Below are 26,156 nucleotides of genomic sequence, written 5' to 3'. Positions count from 1 at the left end.
GAGTAAATGCAGGTGATATTTACCGTTTTGCTATTTTTAGGCGGTGCAATTGTCTTTTATTAAACTGGGAGAAGGCAGTGCATTTGGACTGCATTTTTTAAAACAAAAATACGTATGTAATTTATGTATGGCTATGTACAATTCTTTAAAAATACACTTGTAATTGATGTGCTACTAAAAAAATGTAGTTTTACTGGGACACCTAAGTAAGCAACAGTTCACCCAGACCATGTATCTTTTATTCTGACTGGAATGAGTTGCCACAGTCTTAAAAGTAGAAGCTAGAGTAGCAGAGCGTTGTCCTTGGGATTTTCTTTTTTCAACCAGAGCATAACTGAAGACACAGTCTCTAGAAATCTATTTGTGCAAAGTGGTTTGTTATTGTTCTTCTTCTAGTAATTGAGGAAAAATTATATCCGGAATAGTTACTTGGTTAAACAGTTAAACTTCCAGTCTATAAATCTCTAATGTGTATTCTAATTAACTGAAAGTATTACAAGATTAATTCATACTTAGCTGTTTTAAAAATGCCCTATGTGAAGGATATCAGGTGTATCCAATATAGTACTGTAGTACTCCACATTTTGAAAATACAAGATGTTAGCTTTTTGTATGAAAAACGTTTGTATTCTGAGGTTTGTATACAGTATAAAAAAGCCTGTTGTTGTGATGCTGATATGGCTGATGGTATGTTGCTCCCACAGGGCAGTAACATGGGCAAACTAAAGATGTGACCAAGAATTGTATTTGCCTTATATGAATAAAGTTATTTCACTAGAATACTTCTTAAGTACAAAAGCCATTTTGAAGAACTGAGGTCAAATTGTAGTATTTAAATATTGCACAAACAATTTACTATGCAAGTGGAAAGTAAAGTATTGAGTCTCAAAAAATGTTTTCCTAGTACTTAACATGCTTGCTTACAGCGACATATGTGCACGTGTACAACATACGGGGCTTTCTGGTGCAGCGAAAAAACCGACACAGGTCCCACAGTTCTCCTAAACTTTGTTAGCTTTAACTATCTTTCTAACCTAAATGTCTTTAGGCATGATTTCTTACCCCCTTTCAGAATATAGCTTCTTTCTTTTTTCCCCCATTCTTTCTGTTCCACTGAACAAGCATAGGTTAGTTGAATCAGTAATTTTAATCTGTAAAGCACAGGTCGTTGGACAGCCGTGGGCTGCTTCTAATGGTAGGAGACCTGTGACAGAGGAGCTCGTTTCACATGTGGAGTACGCACGCAGTCTGTGTGCCTGGCATTCTGATGTGGGTTTGTATCTGTCTTAGAGAAAAAAAATTAAGGGCAATAAATCAATAAAAGGTTAAAAGTAATCTTTTCTCCCTGCTGGTTTGAATCCTTTCTAGCAATGGAGATTCATGAAATGCACCAGTAATTGTTTCCTTTCCTAGAGAATTCATTAACTGAGGCATTAGCCTTTTTATTGTCATGAGCGATGACTAATTCTTTGCATCCTGTTATGCTTTCTCTGGTGCGTTAAAATATTAAATATGTATTATTAATTTTGAGTTTCTTTTTCAAATAATGAAAATGCTGTGTTTTGAATTATTTTCTGTAGCGGTAGTTGAGTTTCACTGCTATTGTCTCTCAAAATCTGGAAGATTTTGTTTCATTCATCTGCACAGTTACTGTCTCTTATGTCCAACTCTCCAGAAGGGAGGGAGGCTTTCAGCTCTTCAGCCTGCCCATAAAAAAAAAAAAGAAAATTGTGTGGAGATCGATCTTCTTTCAATGTCATTTTGTTTCATTTCAGACTTCAAGAAATACAGATGTTTTTAACACTGGTCTAACAACCCACTTATTTGACATTTTAAAATGGTTTTCGTTTGGGAGTTTTAAGGTACTTTGTAACACAGCAGGTATCAAGGCACCTCTGTGTACTGGGGTGCGTCTCTGTGTGTTGCTTTACCAACCGAACCAGCGGTGGATGAAGTGAAGATTGCACCCACTGGGTTGTAGATCTCAGGCCTGAGAGCGAGAGGCAAAGCCAGGAATTCTCCGTATGAGTGAATCAGGTTCAGAATTTAGGACCACACCAGTCTCTTCATTTCCTTTAAATCTGATCATGAGTAAGATTGAGGCTTGTCACAGTGCAAGTCTTTCTGAAGAAGCTTGTGCTGAATACCTGAAATGAAGTTTTTGATGAGAAGCGTGGCTGTAACGTTGCTCAATGAGCGAGTATTTTCTGACACTAAAGATATCTTTTTAATTTTCCGTAAAATGTAGATGTCTCAGCCTTTTTTCTAATTTTCTAATCATAGTTTGAGATTCTGAATCAAGTTTTAATCGTGACCTAGAAATCTGAGTTAGCAGAGATGCTTCCCATCTGTCTGTAGTCGTACACATCTGCAGTAATACATTTTCAGTAGTAAGTAATTTTTGGCTTGTGGACAGGCCTATAATTGAGAGAGAATGTTACAAAGGAAAAAAAAAGCTTTGGAAAAAAAACTTGTGGTGAAGACAAATATCTTGTAAAAAGCTTATAATAACAATGACTATCACAACCTCTTCTACTGTTTTCACCATATGCCCTGTCAAAAAGGCCATTTTATAATCTTGTGCCATAAAAACAATGGCTTATGATTATCAAAATATTACACTACATTTTGGAAGATGTTTTATTTGGTACTAAAGTAATTTGACTGTAAATATAGAATAGTACAAAAAAGTTATTCACAGTATAAAAAGTAGTGGACAATAGGTCAAAACCCCATAAGCTTTGTTTTTGATGACAGAAGGCATTCTTGGCCTTATTTTGAACACTTTTATCAACAGCAAAAACACCCTTCACTGATAAATATAGTAAAAACTGCTGATGTGATTAAAAAAAAGAGGAGATGGAAGTGCTGCAGAGCAATCAAGTTTGCTTTTGATAAGCTGTACTCTATCAAATTGTGTTCAATTTTTAGGTTGGAAATACAGAATGAGAGACTGTCAGCTGTATTCACGGGGCAGAGAACCCCATCCTGAAAAGAAGTAACTTTGTTTGCACTGGTGATGAATAAACTGCTGCACCAAGTGCAAAGTGTTTTCATCTTAGGTGTGGTCCCAGAATGTGTCCGAGGACTGTGAAGGAGATGGGTAAAAGTTCTCCTGCATTGGACGTTGGTGTAACTGCTCCTGTAAGGCGTTGTCTTGTTCTAGCGCTTGCAGAATGGTACTTCAGTGACTTGCTGTTGAATTTAAGGATGCAAAGGTTTGACACAATTTCGGATCAGAATCGTGACTTTCTAGGAGAGTATCAAGGAGCTTGGTCTCTTCTGCAGGTAGACCAAGGGATGGCTTGGTGATACCTAACAGGTACCTGCACAGAGAACATCGGGGAGATCTTCCATCTGCCAGGCAAAGCTGTAAGAAATCTGATGACTGGAAGTTTGAGCTAAACTGACAAGCAAATCTGGCCAGTAATAAAGGATATTTTTTTTTGTTGGAAGAGCTTACCATGTGCTATGGTGGAGTCTATGGCACTGGCATTTTTTAACTATGATGATTTTCTAGGTGTCTGTTATGATCTTTATTGGAGAGACTGTCAGTTTGATGATTCCAGCAGTGTCTGTTAGGCGTAACAGTACTAACTTGTTTCAGTTCAATTTTGTCTTAGGATGTCTTTTGTGCATCCCTGTGAGCTGTGGACCGCACTTTCTGCATGGCTGGATCAGTCCATTCTTGTAGTATATCTCTGCGTTTCCTAGGAGTGTGAGGTGTGCCCACGTGTGGGAAGGGATGGCAGGCCCATCTGTCCTGTGTCCTGTCTCCAAGAGTGGCCATTAGTGGATGCTTAAGGAAAGTATGGTGTTTGTTCTGCTCTTGTTCTTCACGAAGCATCTCCTTTCATGGCAACTGTTGGATGCTGAGCTAAATGGACATCTGGTCAGCGTAACCCAGTGCAGTGACTGCTGTGTGTGAGGACAAAGCAGCATGCACTGACATTTTTCTTGCCCTTGGAATTTACCTGCTTCCGCGTTCCTGGCCTGGGTTTGCATCACGGCTGTTATTGTGACCATTGATGGGTTTTTCCATAAACTTGTCTAATTCCTTTTAAGAACCACTTAAAGTTTTGCCATCCGTGATACCTGTGACACCAGATTTAACAATTTAATTACACACTCCATGACAAAGCTTCCTGTTGTTTTTAATATGCTGGCTTAGTCTTTCACTGCATGCTCCCTAGACGTTGAATTGAGACATGCTGCATATTTTATATCCATTTGTTGTATTCCCTACAGCTGTGTCTTTGTCTGGCTGGGTAGTACCTGTGCATTTCTTTTTCTTCTTTCTCAGCAAACTATTCCGTGCCTTGCACCGTACTTACTCCCTGTCCTGGCACTTCTTCTAGTTCTCCATCTTTTTTGTTATAGTTGCATCTTGGGTTTAGGTAATGCTATTATAATGTTTGGGGTTTTAGTCCTTTTCTGAATAGTATCTAACATTCTTTTTGGCATCTAATTCAGTAATCGCTTCACTTTTGTGATTAATTTATTGATCTTGAAGCTCCCTATACAGTTTCTCTTAGACTGTACTGACATCTAATGGTAAGGCAAAGTGGCTTAACGATACTTAATGGCAAGATAAATTATCTGACAGGCAAATATAATTATATATTTTCTTCTTAATTAAGTATTATTTTTTGTAAGACAAGGTGGTATAACTTCAATTTTTGCACAGAAAGTCTGACCTAATACTTTTTTTTCTGGCAATTAATCTCTTTTTGTTCTGCTCTTTGGGCCACACTTATTTTTAAATGTAGTTTAAATCTTGGCAAGAGTAGTTTTGGGTGCAGTGAAAGTGATGTGATGGTTTTATACTGCAGAAGTCTTTAGTATAAAGTCGCAGTATCTCCAGAAAAGGATAGCAGCATGAAATAAAATGTAAGAACAAATACTGTCCTGCAGAACTTCGGAATAGGATGTTCTGGTGGTGTTGTAGCAGCCTTACTATTGCCACACTTTGAAGAAACATGCAGACAAAAGTCTTTGTCCTCGTTTTCTCATCCTCCTATTTGAGGTTCCTCTATATGTGTAATTGGGCATTTTTCAAACTCCGAGTGATAAGTACTGTTGAATAGTACTTTTGAACTTTAGAGAAAAAAAAAGAGTTCAGATGTTAATCTTACTGTTATATTCTATGTTTAGGTGCAGTACGCTGTAACTTCAGCGAGACATAAGTATCACCTAACTTTTGCTATGAACCACCAGTTCTCTGATCCAAATTTTTTTTAATGCAGAACCATTATTACTACTACTGACACTAGAAATGTTCAACTACAAATTGTAGAGCTTTTTCAAGTAGAATGTTTCTCTCATACATTATCATCTTTATTTTTCCCTTTCTTGGAGTTAGAGCCTATTTCTTGCCATAGCTTCAGAAAATTGATTTCTTTACTATATAATTGCACACTTGCTGTTGTTTGAACATTGTTAATTTCTCTGACTTACATTTTAACATGTCATTTTACTTTCTGTTTTTTATCAACTTGATACTGTCCTCTCTTTTGCTAAACACAATACGTTGTTCTATACTAAAGAAATATTTTGAAATTTAGGTAAATTTACTTTTCTCAGTAATAGCTTTTGTGCAGTCTAAGTTGTCTTCAGCATATGTCGTAGCCTGTCCTTTTCCCAAAAAAGAGGAAATCCTGAAACTTAAAACTTAACTTCTAAGGGACATCAATAATTGTTGTAGACTAATTCTTATTTGTGGGTTGAGCATTGAGTTAAGTTTACAGAAAAGCTTACTGTTTCATGCTTTGGGAAGAGTGAAGTCCATAAAATGGATTTCAGAATTCCAGAGCTTATGGTTTAAACTTGTACTCTGGTGCTCTGTTTTTAGCTGCACAAGCTGGGGAACCAGTTGTGGCACAGAAGGTCTCAAATGCTAGGAATATCTGACATCCAGCCATGAAGCTGGTATGCATCCTGCAAGTCCTTCTGGTTGTTTCCTTGTAGAGATACTCGAACATCCATGGGCAGAGGAAGATGAAAAAAAGCCTAAAACCTGTTTTCTGGTTCTTACCTTTTCAGGTGAACAAGTGTGAGGTAAGGTTTGCATATTAGTGGTTGTACAGTTGCAACAGTAGTTATTGCAGAAGGCATCCTCCCATCTGGCGAGCAGCCCCAGTTCCTGCGAGTGTACTGTCCAGCTCACCGATGACTGTCACAGTTTTACCTTGAAATCTTAGGTATGGTTGACTTGGATATAAGGAAGAAATTTTCTGTGATGAGATGAGACACTAGAACAGTTGGCTGGAGATTGTGGATACCTCATCACTCGAAGTGTTCAAGGTCAGGTTGGATGGGGCTTTGAGCAACCTCATCCTGGTGAAAGATGTCCCTGCCCATGGCAGGAGGGTTGGACTAGATGATCTGATTACTATCTGAAACGAACGGTTACTGCAAAATGTCTAATTATTTAGGATAATTAAAATATTTATAACAAGAGTAACATTTTCATCATATTGCTTCCAGGGCTCTGCAGAATGAATGTTTTAAGGCTGGTGAGGTGTCGTGAAAAATAGAGATCTTTTTGTTTTGGGTGGGAAGGAAAGTAATTTAAGTAATCAAAAACTGATGGCAGTGGAATATGCAGTATAAACTTATAATTTTGCTTACAGTAGCCTTGTTTTATACCTTTTGAAAGTCAATAGTAGAAAGAAAAAATATTTCAGTAATTTAATGTAGTTTCAGACCGAAGAACATATATTAGAATGGTAAAATTAAATGAAGATTGAGATTCCTAAGGGTAACATGAAGCGTCACCACTTTATTCTCGATGTCTTAATGATCTGTCAGTCTGTTCTGTGAAATTAATTTCTGGTTTGGATTTCTTATGCTTTATTGTCTGATTTGGGACAGCCTACAAATCCTTCCATGCAAAGGAAGGTGACAGTGAAGCAGAGGTAGAAATCAGCCTTTTGCCTGTCCAAGCGGTATAGGTGAGTCTGCGCTCAGGAGAGTTTATGCTCTGAGTCTTCTTGCAAGTGGGCTAACTAACTGGAGGTTGTGTGTGATACGGTTGACAATTTTTCTGGTAGGCTTTCCTCACCTGTTTGAATTCAGTAGAAACATGATCTGGGCTGTGCAAAATTCTCCCGTTAGGCTGACGTAAAGGAAATGGTACGCTCAGCCTTTTGGGTTTGATGGGAGTTCTTCCCCAGTTAATTTGGAGTTTGTCTCAACCTACAAGTATGTGGATAATTAACCTACTAGTTTGCCTTTTTAAAAAGTTTCAATTTCTTAGTTTGCTTCCTTTTCATCCTCTTTCCCTGGAGAGGAGATCATGGGTTTTAAATGGGCCTTCCTTCAAATCTTCTCACTCACAGCTTAAATTTATCCTTTACTCCATTACCAGTGTTATCTGTTTTGAAAACTGAAATCAAAGTTGACTTATTTACTTATCATTCCTGTTTGAGCCTGTAGGATTTCCTCACTCTCCTGTAAAAATGTTGGAGATTCCCTTTTCCTTGTATCTTGAAGCCTGAGAAAGTCAAGCTCTTTCTTTCTCAAGAAAAAGCTAAATGTTCCAGACTGCAATACCCAAAGGCATATTCTTTTCAAAAATATTTTCAAACACTGGAATAATCTTCTTAACTGAAAGAAAAAACTCTAATATTGTATTCAACAGTGTATTTTTTAATCTAAAATGTGTACTGCTCAGAAGGGTTCTGTACGTTGATGGTATCTCACATGGCTTTGTAGCTAATACTTGATGTACGTGATAAGCAGTATATATTCTTAAATCACTTGGATTCTCACTTCAGCTTAAAATATTGAATTACAGAAGTCTGATCTTAAATACTATTTGATATTTTTGTTCTGATTTTTATTTCATTAGGCAATGTGCTTGTATTTTTAGTGAATTTCTCAAACACAATTATTCATGTTGTGGCTTAGTAATTGCAATAACTAATGCTCCCGTAATTATCAGGCTTTTGTTTTGCTGGGAAATGCTTCCCGTATCATCATCTTCTCTTTGTGTTAGAACATGGAGTGTAACAAAACTGTATGAGGGTTAAATTTAGAACTGTGTTAGCATGTTAATTTAATTTTTTGCTCAAAAATGTTTCTGTGAAACTTATGACAACTTACTATGAATAAAAATAATTTAAAAACGATGTTTAAAAGAACAAATACTGAATTTCTGTGATATGTTTTTAAGCTGCTGTAGACAGATAGAAGACACCTGGTGACGCTTTCAGTAGTAGGTCAATAGTTACAGATGGTCTGTTCTTTGCAGCTGTCATCCAGCTTCGTATGTGGAATGACTACAGTGGAAAAATCTTTTGCTGAATGAATAAACAAAGCAGCACAAGGAGTCCAGCAGGCATATATGTTTCTACAAGATGGAAAAATAAATAAGCTATAAAAATTTCAACCAAGACTAGTATTTAAAATGTTCATTATATTCTGGTTTCTTTCTTATCCTCTTGCTCTTTCTATGCGACTATTGAAGGAATTAGATTATAAAACAGAAGTGATAAATAAATTAAAGACTATTTTAGGACTGATCCTCTACACAAGTTTGGGGTGTTGGCTTAAGCAAAGGCAAGTGGCCATATAGCTAGCTTTTAAGGTTTCAAAATGCATATTAGATTTGATGAAATGCTTGTGCAATCTCATAACAGAGCCACATTCAATATTGAAGAATGTTGTGTTTTGTAAGAATAATCAATGTTGGGAAATGTAATAGAAAATTTCTAAAATGGCAACATTCTGTTTTGGTTTTTGAAAGAGGAAAAACTGGGCTTCTGCATTCTTCATCAATTTTTCTTCTCCCGTTCATGATGGGATGTTATACTCAGCTGGAATCGGACATTGTGCAAAACAGTAAAAGAATCTTGAATTTGGGGGCAAAGAGGTGTGGAGGGAAAGTGAACAGGGGGATGAGGCTGAATGAAGTGTTAAAAGCATGATGAATATTGCACATTATTTTAAAATGAAAATAACCACAAAGAAAGAAACTTTGTTACAAGTCCAAATGCACCGAGCAGGGTAGTGGTGGTAAAGATACCAATTTTAAGGCAAATGTGCAGTTCTTGATAGTCAAGATATTTTTCTTTATCATTTCACTGGAAGTGCATGAATCTTCATAAGATGTTGCTGAAATGCGTCTGTGTTTGGTTTTAGAAAAGGGGGGTTGGACTAGATGACCCACAGAGGTCCCTTCCAACCCCTACTATTCTGTGATTCTGTGAAAGGAACGAGCAGATTTCTAGGTACTGTCGCTTGTAGGGCCATTTAATGCTATCCACGGGTGTTGAAAGCTGTTGGGCAGGAATAAAAAGAACAGAAAAGTGGATTATTTGGCTCGTTTTAATGTGTACTGTGCTTATAATAGAGCATTCGCCGAGTTTTGTTCCTCGGTCTACTGAGGTATTTAGAGGCGGATAAAAGTGCTGCTCAAATTATGCTTTTCAGAGGGTCTCTGTACTTAGCTTTGCCCCGTCCACTTGCTCGTGTGCATTTTATAATCTACTGCTATGATTCGATTCTTGTTGAGGGATTTTTCTTCTCTCTTTCTCTCCCCATCCCCCCTTCCTGCTTCTCAGGGGTTTGGCTTACAATGCAGACTGCTTGTTGCAATGCCCTGCTGCTGTCTTGCCCAGCTACATCGTATCTGAGAAGTGCTTAGCTGCATTTGCTGCCAAAGAGCTTGCCTAGTCATGCAGAAAGCTGCTTTAAATGCCAGTTGGGTGATACAGATGTTGGCGTGCTCTGTTGTCGCTGTGATGCGTTTCCTCGGGTCTGTGCCCCTGGAATTGGTTCCTTCAACTTCCAAGTACCAAACTCTGGTCTACTTGATCATCAAAAGCTTAAAAGTTAAGAATGAAAAGAGCGTTTTCTCGGTGGCTGCAAGCGTTAGGATGCAGAAGTGTATGTATGGCTTTACTGTTTCATTGCAGGTGGCCACATTTCTGTCATTTTATGGGAGGCATGTACCTGCGCCCGGCCCAAGGTGTCCTCCTTAGATGGAAGAGGAAAACCTGGGTGTTCAGTGAAAGGGGAAAAAGTATTTGAGAGTCAAAAGGCAGAAACCAGCATTTCTTGGAGCATTTCTTACACTGGCTTGTTTGAGCTGTCCTGTCTGCTTCCATCTTTAAGTGCTTAGAAGACAGTTTGTTGTGAAATACCAGGTTACCTAATGTGATTTCTTAGGTGTTTAAATTCCATATAGATCATCTTTCTGGGAAGAGGTGGGGAAAAAAAAATATCTGTATTTTAAAGTTTAAGAAGTTTATCTTTCTGTTTGCAGGTGAAAGTAAGTTTCTAAAAGGCAATAAGCATTTCTGACTTGTGGCTGGCTTGAGAAGACCATCACCAAGCTGTGTGGAGACGTTCTTTGAGCTTCCACTCTTATGTCTCTAATGGACAAACACAAAGTGAAGCGGCAACGTCTGGATCGCATATTTGAAGGTTAGACATTCCAATTTCTAATGTTAACTGCGTCAGTTAATTTCACGGAATACCAGTATTTCTGGAGACTGAAACTCTTTTCTTTTGGTCACTCAGTGTATTTTTGAGTTGCAGTTGCTGGTGTGATTATTTTATCCGGTCACAAATGCTGGTTTTGGGTGAAAACAAGTCTAGGCAAATAAAAGCAACTGGTGTATGAACACTGTACTATGCTACAGTTAAGTTTGCTACAGATAAGCTTAGTATTTTACAATATTCTACTCAAACATTGTGAAAGCTTGCAGTTTATGTAAAATAACAATCGCAAAAGGATAAGATGACCACATAACGTGCTGTAGGGTCTTTCTCTCCAGGCTTGCTTCATATAGATTGATACAGTTCCTCATTTGGTTTAGATGATTAATCTCCCTGTTAGTCTCTACTAAAGTCAGCCAAGCACACCCCTGAGTGCCAGATCCAAACTGTTCTCGTGTCCCACCTAGACCGGTTGGCCAAGCAGTCAGTTGAATCTGCTCACTGGAGACTAATCCATGCTCAGAGAAATGAGGAGTGGGCTGCTGAGGATGGGGAATTCGGGGAGGCAGCCCCCTCTTTCTGGGCAGCTCTGCAGTCAGATCAGCTGGAAATGACCTAGGAGCACGCTGGTGCAGTGCATGGTCCTCTTCTCTGTTCCCAGTCTCAGGTCCTCATCCTGGGGTCTCTGTATCCAACTCCTCAGTAAAAAACGCAGAATGTCAACTCTTTTTTTTTGCCTGTGTTAGTGAGCTAAATTGGTAAACTGTGAGGAGGACAGAGAAACCTGTCCCTTTTCATGGCAGCTGGCAGTTAGATCACCTCAACCCACTTTGTGTGGAATTTCAGCCTCCTTTTAGGCTTATTGTATTGATCAACAGGACAACTTCAGAAGCAGATAGTCTGTGATGGCGTGGCAAAGAATGTTGTCAGGGACAGAGGTGACAGACCGGTAGCTACTGTGACTGTGGCTTCCCCAAGGCTTCGTGTTCACATCTACTGACGCTGTGTAATCAGTGTCTTTTGTCTGACTTGTTTTTCCCAGCCCTGCACAATTCACTGCATCCTACTGGTGAAATCTGTGCGGCTGTGCAGTGTAGGGAATTGATCCAGTTGAAGAATAATGTAGGAAAAAAGTTTTTTTTTTTTTAGCCACCTCTGCTTTCTAATCCCATTTACCATCTGCTAGACAAATAGCTGTGTTGGAAAAATAGAGTGGGAAGACCAAGCAGAAGATGAACAAGAGGAGAGGGGGTGAGACAATGGATATGGAAAAATGCTTGAAGTTTTGTGGTTACAGGAATCCAATTTGGCTCTTGAAAATGCCTGAGCTGTATTCTGCTCTTGAGTGTCTGTGTTCAAATTCCCAAATGTTCTTTGAGGTTTGTAAACATGTCTCTGGCTGATGTTTTTATTGCTATCCCTGCAACTGTGCAAAGTGGGATGAAAACTAAGGGGCTGGTTTGTTTTAAAAAGGCTTTTCTCCACATATGGTCCTGTTAAGGTTTAAAAATTAAATGTGCAGCGTTTTTATCCGATATGTATTTCTTCCATAACACAACCTAAATATTTTGTATATTAGACATATGCATAACATTTTATGGAGCTCAGGAAATTTAATGAGCCGTTTAGCTGCTAAAGGTGGTCTGTTGTGCCTGTCAGCTTTTTTGCTCGTCAGTTCGCGTATAGCTTTCTTCTCTTAACCTTCTCCCTCAGAAGAGAATTATTTTTTAGACACATTTTCTTTTTATTGCAAGTTCCACTTAAGAACAGGTTACAATGATTTACTGTTGCTATTACTAACTATATACTTTTTTGATAAATTGTTTAACATAAAATCTTGTGGTGGGCAGACATTAATACATTATGATATCCATAAAGAGATGCCGATGTCGTTCTGGTGGTGACATACAGCATTTTGTTACTGTTTGTGTCTCTGTTCAAGGAGGGGATGATAAGGAGTTGAAATCCAGTTTCTGAAAAATGAGTGCTGTGGGCCAGGTTCTCCAAATGAAATGCTCACACTAGGAACACGTGCACAGGGCTGCGCACAGATTCTTCTGTGGATTTAATGGGTTACCACAAATGCTCTTGTGAGTTAGAGAGCTGTGCATGCAAAATGTTATTTGAGTTGAACTACTTTCCTGTGGCTTTAAGTAATTTGCACACTTGCTTATAGTAACCAATCATGCAAATTAAGCAACAAATTGAACAGGCATCACTGGATTTACTATTACCTTGTGAGTTAACCATAGTATGGTAGTAGTACTACTGAATTTCAGTTGATACTCAATGCAGAAAAACCCTGTTACTAGTACTTCAGGAGCAATTGGTTGTCGTGTAATGTAGCTGAGCAAGTAATTTTGTCTCTGAGGTACCTATGATTCCCTTCAGTGATTTCTTAAATGTGAAATTAAGTATTTGCTTTTAATCCTGAAGCTGTTTGCAATTATATTTTTCTTGCATGTTCCAATGGTTTGTCATGTTCTTGCATGTATCATCTCAAAAGAGTGGTATAAAATGTCCTTTGTCATCCCAGTTTAATATACTTCTATAAAATGGAGTTTAGATGGTAGAAATTGATGACTGTCCCTTGAAAAAGCCAGATATTAAATTCTGGTTTCTAACTTTCCGCCAGTAGCTGTGAATTAGACTTAGGCATAAAGACATGATCCTAGGCAGTCTGAGATGCTAATATTAAACTCACTTCACAATTTATAAAATAACATTTAGGATTCTCCCCTTGAAGATAAATAGTATCAAGGCATGTGAAAGATTAATTAGTTACTGATTATATTGTTCTTTGTCCCCCTCTCCGGTGATGCTGGTGATTGCAAAGCATAATTACAGTAGTATACATTTGGCAGAACAGTTGGAAGTGTCACAGTGCGAAAATAAAATGTGTTCATTTTGTGGGTAATTTGAAAAAATCTGACTGTTTTTGGCATTTTGAAAAGTTGTTATCTCTAATTAAGGTATTATTGTACTTTATATTGTAACAAAACTGTAAACAATGCTGTGTATTTGCTTATATTCTAGAAATCTTTAATTAAATGTGTGTATGTTTTACTGACCGTTGCTTGGAAGTTACCTTGGGGATGTCTGACCTCTGCTGAATTTGCTGGGAGCTATTAGATGGAGTAGGAAGGCAACAGAAGGTGGTTGCAGTGCAAGGAAATTCTACTTCTTCTGAGCAGCCTTGATGAACAGAGTGAATTTTCTCTAAATACGTTACACTCTATAATACATAGTGCTCAGTCGGCCACTGCCTTTAGTGGGTTTCCAAGCATGAGGAAGCTGTTTAAAGGGGAGAGCTTAGCGTCATTGGTGGAACTGGGAGGAGGAAAGGGTTATGTCCTCTAACATTTCTTCTTGCTTGTTTACACAGGTATTAGGGATTAAACAACAACAGCACAGTACCGGAAATGTAACTGTGAAATTGTGAGGGTGACTTTTCCAGTTTGACGATTGCTTGGAACTGCAAATTTCGTTCCAGAGCACCTCGTATGTGATATTTATAGCAAAGACTCTACTGTGTGCCAGTACAAGAACTCTGTGAAGACCCTGTATGCCCCCAGACAGATGTTGCGTGTTTTTCTAGTTCTGGTTTTGAGGAAGAAAGAAGGCAGCTTTGCACACCTCAGAGCTTCTCGGCAATCATTACAGATCTTTTTCTTTTTTGTGCAGCACAGGTATACATCTGAAGGTTGTTCTTTATGCGCAGGTTGCCTCTTCCTTTTTAAATGTGTCCAGAAGAAAACTGGAAATGTATTTTAGCTATTTTAACAGTGCTGCTTTATTACTTAAGAAAAGAGGATGAGTTGGTTTGGATCATAAATTGCAAAAGAAAGCGCATATTCATGGGATGAGTTTCTGAGATTTCAGATAAAATCTCTCATCTTTTGCTCTTATGAAGGACAGCCTTTCTTTGGGAAGGTCCAATTGCTGGCAAATAACCAAGTGTTACGGTCTTTGAAGGACTGTAAAAGTGCACAATAAAGGAATAGTTTATTTTCAAGGATGTGGTCTAGGCTTTCTCTCCCTATAAGAAAACATCTGTGTTTTTAAAGCTGCTTTTTTTTTGTGGTGCTATAGATCATGAGATTTAATAAGATGAATCTTCAATTCATGGTTGATACGATATATTGATGGTTCCAGGAAGAATGCAGAGAAAAAAGCAGGTGTGAATTGAATTCAGTTTTCTTCTTTCCGAATTTATAAAGAAATCTTGAAATGCAGAATGACTTTTTTTAAAAAAACACATTTTCTTTCATAATTTTTCTGTTCTGCATGTAATAGCTTAGCTTCTTAACAAGTGGAAAGTACCAGATTGACAAATACCAAGTGTTATTTCATGACCACTGACAGAACCTATCTGGCTTGCGTAAACTGATTTGACCCATTGCAGTTGTGAAATTAGGCAGTTAAGTTTTCTGCATGTTATTGAAGGAGATGGCCTACTTTGGCAGTGCTTTTGTTTTCCCTGAGTTTAAAAAGGATTTTTACTGAAGTTGGTACGTACTGTGTAAGTTGATCTGTAAATAAAAGGAAGGAGGAATAAATGTTTCCAGGCAGTGAGTACACTTAGCTCTTTATGTATGTGGGAATTGCAGATGTTAAGTTCTTTGGAAAATGAGCTATCAATTTACTTAACTGACATCCAAATTTGAAGATGTCTGTGGCTGTCTCGCTGCAGATATTAGAGAAAGAAAGGAAATAATAAAATGTGCAGAGAATTGTGAATCACATGGTGCTTCATAGGGTTTTATTTATCCATACTGATATTAGTACTAGGCTTACTAAATATGCCCATTGTGGCTTAAAAAGAGATTAACGGGCTGCCTAGTTGCTTGGTGTCTTTTTAACAGACTTTAGAAGAAGGTTTATTGAAGGATTAGGGCAGCAGAGGGAGCTAAAAGATTCCTAATATTTTATCATTTGTTGTTTCCTAAGTGAAAGATGCTTCTTCATGAAGTACCAATTAACCTTCACAAAAATGTGATTTTCTAGCCCTAAGTGCCTTTAGCAAGTAAATAAGGATTTTGAACTGGAGAAAATTCCTTTTCTTCCTAGCAATCCAGTACAAATTAAATTCGGAATCAGGTAGTAAAAGCTACCAAAATCTTTCAGCAGGAACAGCCATCAAATCTTTCAACTGTAACAAATGAAAATGTTTAAGCAGGCAGAGTTTTCTATGAATAATCCAAGCAGAATATTCTACGAGTAATCCATGTTACTTTGATACAAGTGTCTTAAAATAAAAATGCATACGTTTTTGTGTTGCATACAAGGGTGTTTTAGCAATTCAACACTATTTTTCTGTGTTTTGCCTGTAAGAACTTGGAAAATATTTTTATGCACTTGAAATATAGAGAATTAGGTAAGATGCTTAATCTGTTAGAGTTTTCTTCAAAGAACAGGGAGGCTATTCGAAGCACTAAGATAAGTTGACCTTGAAATCATAAAATTGAAATGATGCTACCATGAATCATCACATAAGATCACTTGCCACCTGCCATACGTTAAGGAAAGTTATCTGTTTATTTGGGGTATATTTACCCCAATACAAAAGCATCCTTTATCTCATTACAATTATGGTTGAAATACTTATGCACAGGCTTAAGTTTGGTTTTTGTTTTTATCTTTAATATTCAGTATTTACGTTGCAAGGTGGTTTTGGCTTTCTTTTGCATTGCTGCAGTAACCTGGTTTTGTAGTTTGAATCTTCTTTATGTGCTGCCTAAACAGCTTTAGAATTTGCATGCACTTAAGCTACTACAGTGTTACAGAGGTATTACTAGTAATAGTGCAAGCTGTGTGAAAAGAAAATTAGCTTAAAAGCCCATTTTGCCCTAAATGATTCTGAACAGTAGCTGCTAATGAAAAAGCATTATTTTAACAAGAAAACTTGGGGGGGGGGAAACCCTACAGAGGAAAGAATCTCAATGAGATTTTTAAATTTTCCTGAAACATTCAGGTCACTGATTTAAGTTACAAATGTTTTAAAGAAAAGCTGTGGTTTTGTGGTGCCCAGCATTACGTATTGTATAGTTCTGTTTTCATTGGTATATTGAAATAAAATACACTGCTTTCTTGTGACAGATAGCAGCTATGTTCAGCTATATATTCAGAACACTACATCTTGCTGCTATAATAAAGTCAAAACAGTTCTATTTAATGTTAGTGTCAAAGACGCTGTTAAATGCAGTAAACATTATAGCTCGACACTGGGCTTACAGGGTTGTAATCATTGTATTTTTAATATCAGATATATTTGAATCAGAATCCCGTACCTAACCACACTTAGTCATCTAATTCCTGAGTAATCTTCAGAGAATTTAAAAAACTTTTCAGACTAGATATTTAGCTTTTATACAGTGCAGATGAGCGCCTGGTAAAACTTTAAAAGGCTTTAGAAGTCTAAGTACTTGATGGTAATATATACTTCTCTCTGCCTGAGGTCAGGGAAGATGCTCTGCAAGCCCTAGATTTATGCATTGCTTTACACTCTGCTCTGGAAGACTGAACTGTACAAAGATTAAGTGTCTAGGTAAACATACTGAAAAATTTAAGTAGTCATCTAATTAAAGCAGACATGTTCAGCTTTCATAGAGACAGTTCCCATTCTTAGGGAATTGCAGTCGGAGATGCAAAAAAAGGATTTTATTTTGTTATCTCCCTTAGTGCAGTCAGGATGGGAGTGTGATTATGCAAGTGGAAACAAGAAAATAAAAGTGGAGACAGTCTTCTAGCACTGACGGCATCTGCTGCTCCCTCCTTGCTCCATGAGGTCAGTACCGACCTTGAAGGTTGCCTCTCCTTAAGCAGGAGGCATTGCATGGAGGCTTTGCCAGGGGAAGAAGATCTCTCTCCTTCTTAGAAAAGTCCTTCTGGTCCGATGGACAGGTCATTTGGAGTTAAGAAACCTGCGTTCTGTCTTTTAGCTCTTCCAAAGTCATAGAGCAGGTTAGAAAACAAAGGTTGCCTCTCTGCCTCTGTGCGTTTTCTTATTCTTTGACAGAAAACAATCAGTGAGAGACCTTCAGAGTCACTGTGATATAAATAACAGCAGGCTGTTGTAGTACTCTTGGAATCCCTTTAAAAAATGAGGCTTTGTGAACTGAAAGTACCTGGCATTTGCAGCAGGTGAAAGAAAGCACGTCCATTGGTACCACTGTAGATCCAGAACTCGGCAGTCGTTCATGACCCTGCTCAGGTAAGAAGGTTCCTTCTTCCTTCCTTTCCTGTGACAATTACATTGCTTGTGACTTTGAGTAGAGGTGGGTTGGTTGGTTTTTTTTTTCAAGCCAGAAATTAGCTGTTCAAAATTACTCATGTTTCCCTTTTCCTGATGCTTATTTTTAAAGTAGCATCCCATGCAATGAATTTTCAAACCTCTTATCCTGCTAATTAAATGGAGACGCACCAAAAAACCCAAGAAAAATTACAGGCAATGGCAGTAGGACAGCAAAAGATGAAGAGGAAAGACTCTTTATTCTTTTGATCCCACCTGTATTTTTCAGAAAGTTTCCTTGTGTGCTAGATGATGATGCTCAAATACAAATAGGCTATGACTCCTGTTAACAGATAATTAAGAATGATTAGAAGTGTTACTAAATACATGATAAATATCTCTCTTTGTCAAGGAGGGTACATTTGGAGAAATAATTTTATTCAATGCTAATAAAACTTTCCCAGGCAATTTTATCACTATTTCTTGTTCCCCGCTGTTCCTTTCTTTCTGGAAGATTGCAGCAGTCATACCCATGTGGTTTTTTTCTGGGTATCACGTACCACTTAGGCAGGTGTTACTTGGTTTCCACAACATCTGCCAGTCATTTTTGGTTGTTGTTAGTTTATCTAACCTGCAGATGGTCATGTTTGCCTGCTTGTGCAGTGCTCCGCACGCTCCCATGCTTCTTCCCCGAGTGCTGCTCTACGCTTGCATGCAGGCACCATCAGTTTATCAAACTCAAATCGTTTGGTAACAGTTACTTCTTCTTGTAATAAACAAAAGCAGCTGCACTCCAGTATCCTTATCTGCATGAATGCATACATTGTAAAGGGCTTTTCTGACAAATGAGACAAAAGTTTAGAATTTCAAACTGGAATTTAGGGCATGTAAGTCAGAATGACTGGACGCTGATGTTTAGAGGCAATGTAATAATGCAGAGAATGAATTAGTTACCATAGTAACTGCTTTGTTTTAATAATTTGGTGGGGCAATGAATAGAAGGAGCTCAGAAATAAGTAGTAGGAATCTTAATTACATGTTGTGGAACGTGAGTGGCTTTGTTCATTAATGTTGAAATTAATTTGATTTTATAACAGATTGAAGAATTAGTGCGTAAGTTTTACTTTGGAAGGGCAATAAGAATGGTTTAGAGGTTTTTTCATCATCATCCCCCCCCCCCCCCCCCCCCCCCCCCCCCCCCCCGGAAAAATATGATCACATTTTACATTTGATTATGGCAACACAAATTATCAATTTGTTAACAATAAAACATGCTCAATATGTTGCATTGTAAGCATGAGTTCAGTCTCTGGGCTGTGATTTGTTGCCTGGCAGTTGTTGGCAGCCTAGCAACATGCTTCAGTCCAGATCTGCAAAATGATGGAGACAGCCAAAGTTAGGAGTCACGGGAAAGGGAGGTGTCTCAGTACTTCAAAACCCATCTAAAAGCATCAGGACCTTGAAATCCACTTGTACTTTATGAAAGAGTTTTAAGTACCCTCCACACTTCAAGATCATCTTAATTTCTTTCCTCTTGCAGGTATGAGCCGTTTAGTGTGCATTTTGTGCTTAAGACAAGACAGGATCCTCCAACAGAACTAGCTCTTTTGGAGGCAGATGCTCATTGAGCAGGTCTTCCGTGATCGCATACAGCACGCATCAGCTGGACCCTGTTTTGCAGAACAACAGCTGGCACAATGGTGCTTTATTCAAGAAATTCACATGCAATGCCTCCTGTCCCAGCATCTCTCATGGCAGGCAGCGGTCGGCCGCGTCTGAGATGCCTGTGTGCTGGTGAGTCCGTACGTGTTTTGACGAGCACTGGAACAGGCTGCCCAGGGAGGTTGTGGAGTCTCCTTCTCTGGAGATATTCAAGACCCGCCTGGACGAGGTCCTGTGCAGCCTGCTGTAGGTGACCCTGCTTCGGCAAGGGGGGGTTGGACTGGATGACCCACAGAGGTCCCTTCCAACCCCTACCATTCTGTGAGGCTGTGTCTGGGGACTGTCTGGTGTCACGGAAGGGATTACTGCTGATGTCCTACCGCATACTTTCACAAAGCGAGGCCTCTAATTTGAGTCTGTCTTCTCATCTGGATGCCTGTTTTTTTTCCTCCTTAATGAAACTCACAGGAACTTAATTCCCCTTGAGAGTGCTGGCGACTTTCAGTTGAAATTGGCTAGCGAGTTAAGGATTTAATTAAGGAGGGCCCGGTGGGTAGATGGACAGACACAATTACATAAGCATGGTTTCCTTTGAAAATCTGTCTAAAAGGTGCTCAGATTTTACACACAGAAACAAGAAGTGCCACCTGGTCATTCCTTGGCCAAGGAAGCACCTTCCGTCACTGGATCCAAATCATGTTCCTTCCGTAGGCTAGGGAGTCTTCAAGTTGTTTCTGCAAAGTGGCATTAACAGTGGCTCCTCAGCAGGTAATAGTGTCTGCCCGGGAGTGGAGAAGCTTTGGGTTCTAGATCATCGTCAGCTCCAAGATAATTAGTTTTCTGAAGGCAGGTTCATTACCCTTTCTGTGTGGTTTGCTGCCAGCTATGTTCCATCTAATGTAAGGTCGATCCATTGTGCCAGAAAGAAAAGGGAAAACTGAGCTCAGTAATGAGCACTTTAATTCAGGAAGGAGAACTCAAGCTTCTCTTCCCTGTTTCTAGTATGTTTGTGTACATAATTTTGTGGATGGAGTCTTAAAACTGTGGACTGTTTCTTTTCCTCAAGGTGAGGCCACCATCACCAGGCTATTTTTCTCCCTGCCTCCTCCCTTCTAGACTCATAAGAAACTTGCCCTGATAAAGTATTTCTAGAACCAGTGTAACGTACCTCCAGACCCACGTTTTCTTCATTCTTCCCTTATCTCTTAGCTGTATCTTAGTAAAATTAAATTGCGATGTTTTTGAAATAGACACTAGCTTGATCTGAACTTTTCTTGGGTTCTAATCCTTCACTGGAATTCTGAAATGCTTTTCAATATGATCTTAAAGTTTACAAAATCCTTTCCTGTTTAATTTTTGAGTGTCAGTCTGTGAAACAGCTCAAAATGCCAGAAGATTAGATGAGTTTTGCCCCTTGTCGAAGAAGTTGATGCAGGAAAGTAAAAGGGAGTTCATTCCAGAGCTGAAAACATCCACCCAAGAGTTTTTTAGTCAGTTGCTTTCTTTTATCTGTGTTAACCATAAATCGGTGGTTGTTTTATAGGTTCCTTGTGATTACAGTAAGCAACAAATGCATGGTGGCATCCTGAAGTAGCTGCTGAAAGAAACTTTAGAGCAAGTGCTTAAAGGCCTTGGTGTACAAGGTAGTAGCAGTAGTGCATCTGGTGATAAAGAAAGAAGAGAGTGTGGTCTCAGTCAGATGTGGTCTTTTATTCTGCAGTGCTGAGTCTCCTTTTCCTTGTTTTTCTGGTTCCCTTTTCTAATGAGGAAATAATTTCTATTTCATTCCTTGTTTTCTAATGTTTCTTAAAATATTCTTTGTGATATATTAATTTTGCTTGGTGATATGCAAGTGGATTTCTACTGGAAATCAGTTAGCATTAAATGTGATTTTTTTTAAATACAATGTTAAACTCTTTCATTTGTTCTCATTTTTATTGCATCAATCCTCTATAAATGGAAACACCTGCAAATGCGTTTCTAAAATTGTAGTTTTCCACATAGTTTTAAAATATTTAACTGTTTACTGAGAGGTCAGTTAGAGTCCTTTGAGATGAAGGAGACCCGAAGCTTTTTGCAAACAGTGGGGTTGACATTGATTTAGCTGGGAGAACACTAAGCAGTGTTCTGAAAGGAGCATCTCTGCTGACATTGCCTGCAAAAGCTGGCAAATCTGGAGGCTTGCGTGTGGCATACGGCAGATCAGTCCACCTCTCCTTCTGTCTGCGCATGGCTGCCTGGAGGAAACCCCTGCTGCAGGGCTGTGCTTCAGTCTCTGCTCCGGAGCTCTGTGTGGAAAGCACTCCTGCCCCACAGCTGTGGATTCCTCTTTTACAGAAGAAATACCAACAGGGTTTCCACGTCAGCTGCGCGGGTTGTGCCGAAGGCTTGTCCCATACAGGCTCTGGTCTTCCCCGAGTCGTGAAGCGCTCCAGAAGCATGGTTGGCTTGTATCTCCTTGGCGTGATGTGATCATCTAATTGGAAAATGTATTTGTTAAACAAAGATTGTTGGATTGTTCCAGATAAAAGCTGGAACATAATACTGCATACATGCATACGTGATACTGTACGCAGCTTCAAAAGGTCTCTTTTACATGATTTATAGTCAAGTTTATCTTTTTGTGTTGATAAAATTTGACAGAAGATTTTCAGGTAGGAAGATGGAGTTTGAAGAAAAAAAGTACTTTAGCCTCATTCTATACAAGGCACTTATGAATGCTTGATTTAACAGGAAAAGTTTGTATTAATAATTGTGATAACTGAGCCTGGTTAGCACAGACAAGAGAACACGATTATATTTTGGGGTACTTCGTAAAAATAATTTTATACTTCCTTCAAAACTGCTTTAAAGTATATGTGAGCATGCCTGCACAATATAGGTCACTTGAAAATGTAACCAAATATTTTGTATCCAAAATATTTTTGATTATTTGTATTCAAATATTTTTTTATTTAAAAAGCTTGTATAAACATGTTGTTATGGTATTCCTGCCGCCTGTCTCCATAGTCTTCGAGTTACTATGAGCTCTGATTTGCTACGAGTTGTTTTTGCTCTTTTTTTTTTTTTTTTCTCCTGTTTGGGTGCAGTTTGTACCTGTTCCTCTTTCTGTTTTTCCTTCATGCCTGAGTACTGCAGACCTTGTCGCGTGATCCAGGCTGGCACTCTCCTTCCTGGAATTCAGCTCCTGTTTACAACACTTCTGTAGGTCAGAACTGCCACGAAGTACAGAAATTAAAGGTTTATCAGCATTTCTTTATAGGAGCATGGAGGTGTATTTTCTGACAAAATTCTTATTTCCTTAAATTTGGTGTTATAATTGAACTATGCTCCTGCGTAATAGGAGGTTGATTTCTTAGTAGCAGTTAATTTAAAAGGCTGCTGGATACTTCTCCTTCACTTCTGCAGGAGGAGTGGGCTTTTTTGTGTCTTTTTAGAAGTCTTCAAACGTACCTGAAGCACGGGACGCATCCTGCCTTAGTTTGCCAGATGCTACCACTTTATAAACCTTAAATTGCCTTTTAATTAAACACTTTATAAAATAGTAGAAGCAGAGTTTCGTGATTTGTAGAAAGCCCGTAAATTTGTATTTAGTTTAGCTGGGCTACTTTATTTTATGAAAGATTAAATTGATCTAAAACAATTTCGCTTGAAAAAACAACTAAAACTTCAGATTTTAACTAAATGTATTGAAAACTGCAAACTTCTAGAGAGTTGATTCCAAGCAGACATTCCTTAACCGTGAAGGACAGAGCAGGGAGCAAAAGGTAAGTGATAAATAAAAGCATATTCAAGCTGTCATCATATCCTTGACATTAGTAGTACAATCTGTATTGCAGCTTGGCAGTAAGGCCTGGCTACTTTGCCTACCCATCCAAAACCAGATGACATTATGCACAAGTCAATAGGAAGAACAATGTTTTTGGTGTTTGCTGTTAGTGACACATTGCCCTTTTTATCAATTACATTTGGATTTCATTAAGTCCTTCTAGAAGCATAAAAGGATTATAGGGCAAGATAAGAATTTATTTGGTATGAAGCTATAAGTTTGCAGAGGGAGTTAATGTCAAAAAAAAGCAATATTCATCTACATTCAAGAAACAAGAGAGATGCTGGCACTATTGTCAGTATTTTGTCTTTTATGACACCTAAACCCGGGACTTTGTACCAGGTACTTTCAAGCATAGGTTTAGTGTTCAGCTGCACCTGCTCCATCACCAGTTGTGAACTGTGATGCTAATTTTCTTTTTAAATATGTTGCTGCAAATAGTAAAGTATTAACAAATATATTTTTTTTAATATTTAGCTTAGATCAGAGACACTGATTCAGTTTTATTTTACTTGCTGAAAGGTTTTTTGTTTGGTCACTACAGAAGGTAACGGTCAGCTAAAGCTTTCTCATTGTAGGTTTATTTAAGAATCTATTGATCATATGGTGTTATCAGCAAGTGGAGGATCAGCATAGCTGCCTCTTAAAGACAAAAATATATCCAGACTTGAGGTTTCAGCAGTTAGTAAGGTTATTTTAAGATACAATCACCATTTGAAGATGTTCTGTTAATGCTTGATTAGCATATTTTGTTAAATGACAGAAAATTTGATAGAAGCATTTAGTGTATGCTGGATGGGATGTTTTCAGAACTCAGTTTCTGTGAATCTTGGGTATAATCGTCCTTGGCTTTGTTTTTTTTTCAAACAACATGACAATATATCTTCTCTGAAAGCATTTAACTGGTTGAAAATTAAGTGGAAGAAAATTAAGGTCTGCATGACAAACCAGAGTGTCATTCACTGAATTCAGCATTAGTCAGTTCAGAAGTGATAGTGAAATTTGCTGGAGTTGCAGAGTTTTTAAGAAGATACCTGTACCTACACCATAGTATCTACAAAATACCATAAATATTTTGTGTGGCAACTGAGCATAAGCATGGCAAGCTGCCCATGAAATTGGGTGGTTAGCAGTTCTTTTCTCTGGCCATTTTATTTTCTTCTAGTTCTCATTTTCATGGTTTTTTTTACTGTGTTTCAAAATAAGGAAAAAATGTACTAACCTCATGTTTCAGGGACACAGCAATGTCCATGATATTTTAATTAAATCACAAATTGCTGACAGTATATTGATTATTGATCTTGTAGCTGGAGCCTGAATTGAGACAGTTAGCATATCTGTGCTCAGGCCTTTTCAGAGTTTGCTATCAGCCAAATGAGGGTAACGAGGTATCTGAAGGTTGCCTACTTCATGTATCCAAGTTACGTGTGGCATCCTGTAATGACCAGGGAGGATGGCGAGGGCTGTTGCGGTTGAAAGTAGGTGCCTTTAGGGAGAAGTTGAGGAGTAGTTTGGAGTTCCTGCTGTTCTCCATGGACTGTGTGTGGATCCAACTGGCAAGCAGGGATAGGGAGCAATGGCTTTTGTCACTGGGGACGTCTGGATGAGCTGTGCTTGAAGTACCTGACTCAGCACTGCGCTCTACGCTATTGGTAGTCAGAACACCAAGTCCCTTTCTGGGAATGAGCAAGAAGATTTTGACCTACTTCAATGAAAGTGTACCAGTTAAAATATTCTCCTCAGCCCTAGGTTAGAAAACAGCTCTTCTACTTCCCGCACATGCAGCCGAAACCCCTTGCCTGTTATCTTTGCAAATCTGTTTCTGTTCTCAATGCGATAACCAGTGGGCATCAAGTGAAACTGCTGTGTGTAGGTGTAGAAAGCGTTTCTTCACAAATCAGGTGAGTTGTGAAACTCACTACTGCAGGATATTGTAGGTTACTGAAGTTCTATAAGGGTTAAAAAAGTGAGCAGGTACATTTGTGGAAGAAAAATCCACTGTGTTTGCTGAAACACTTCTGATTCACACATCTTCTGAAATGCAAATTGAGAGGAGAGGCTCTGGAGTTGAATTACTGGTCTTGTCCTTTTCTCATATTCTTTTTCTCACTGTTCTTTTCCTGAATCTAGTAACAGGAAAAACCCACTATTGAGCAAGGTAGACCTTTGGTCTGAACCAATCACAAGCTTTTCTAGCACCCTTGGTTGTGGAAGGCTTCTGTTTTCCTTACCCAAACATAGTAGGACTTTGGAGGGTCCTTCTCCAAAGGGTTCTTCGAGGCTCTCAGCTGTGACATTATTGGGGTGAAAAATTGCAGTGCACAGAATCACAGAATGTTCGGGGTTGGAAGGGACCTCTGGGGCTCATCTAGTCCAACCCCCCTGACGAAGCAGGGTCACCTACAGCAGGCTGCATGACCTTGTCCAGGTGGGTGTTGAATATCTCCAGAGAAGGAGACTCCACAACCTCCCTGGGCAGCCTCTGCCAGGGCTCCGTCACCCTCAGAGGGAAGTTGTTCTTCCTCCTGTTCAGACGGAACTTCCTGTGCTTCAGTTTGTGCCCGTTGCCCCTTGTCCTGTCGCTGGGCACCACTGAAAAGAGTCTGGCCCCATCCTCCTGACACCCACCCTGAAGATATTTATAGGCATTTATAAGGTCCCCTCTCAGCCTTCTCTTCTTCAGGCTGAACAAGCCCAGCTCCCTCAGCCTTTCCTTGAAGGAGAGATGCTCCAGTCCCCTCATCATCCTTGTAGACCTCCACTGGAGACTCTGCCATAGGTCCTCATCTTTCTTGAACTGGGGAGCCCAGAACTGGACACAGGACTCCAGATGAGACCTCACTAGGGCAGTGTAGAGGGGAAGGAGAACCTCCCTCAACCTGCTGGCCACACTCTTCTTGATGCACCCCAGGATGCCATTGGCCTTCTTGGCAGCCAGGGCACACTGCTGGCTCATGGTCAACCTGTCATCCACCAGGACACCCAGGT

At 39.0% G+C, this 26,156-nt stretch overlaps 1 protein-coding gene across 2 annotated transcripts in view; it reads left to right on the top strand.

Moving 5' to 3' along the window:
* The window catches only part of CTBP1 (C-terminal binding protein 1), a 250,777-nt gene that overhangs the window by 48,194 nt on the left and 176,427 nt on the right, over positions 1 to 26,156 (top strand). For both annotated transcript variants that reach the window (XM_075420337.1, XM_075420335.1), the window contains exon 2: positions 10,271 to 10,431. In XM_075420337.1, the coding sequence (XP_075276452.1) occupies positions 10,374 to 10,431 (58 nt within the window). In that variant the 5' untranslated portion in view covers positions 10,271 to 10,373. The remainder of the gene's footprint in view (positions 1 to 10,270; positions 10,432 to 26,156) is intronic.

The sequence above is a fragment of the Opisthocomus hoazin genome, chromosome 5 (genome assembly GCF_030867145.1).
Source record: "Opisthocomus hoazin isolate bOpiHoa1 chromosome 5, bOpiHoa1.hap1, whole genome shotgun sequence".
Lineage (NCBI taxonomy): Eukaryota > Metazoa > Chordata > Aves > Opisthocomiformes > Opisthocomidae > Opisthocomus > Opisthocomus hoazin.
Note: the sequence above shows the minus strand (reverse complement) of the source record. Positions and strands in the feature narration are given on the sequence as shown.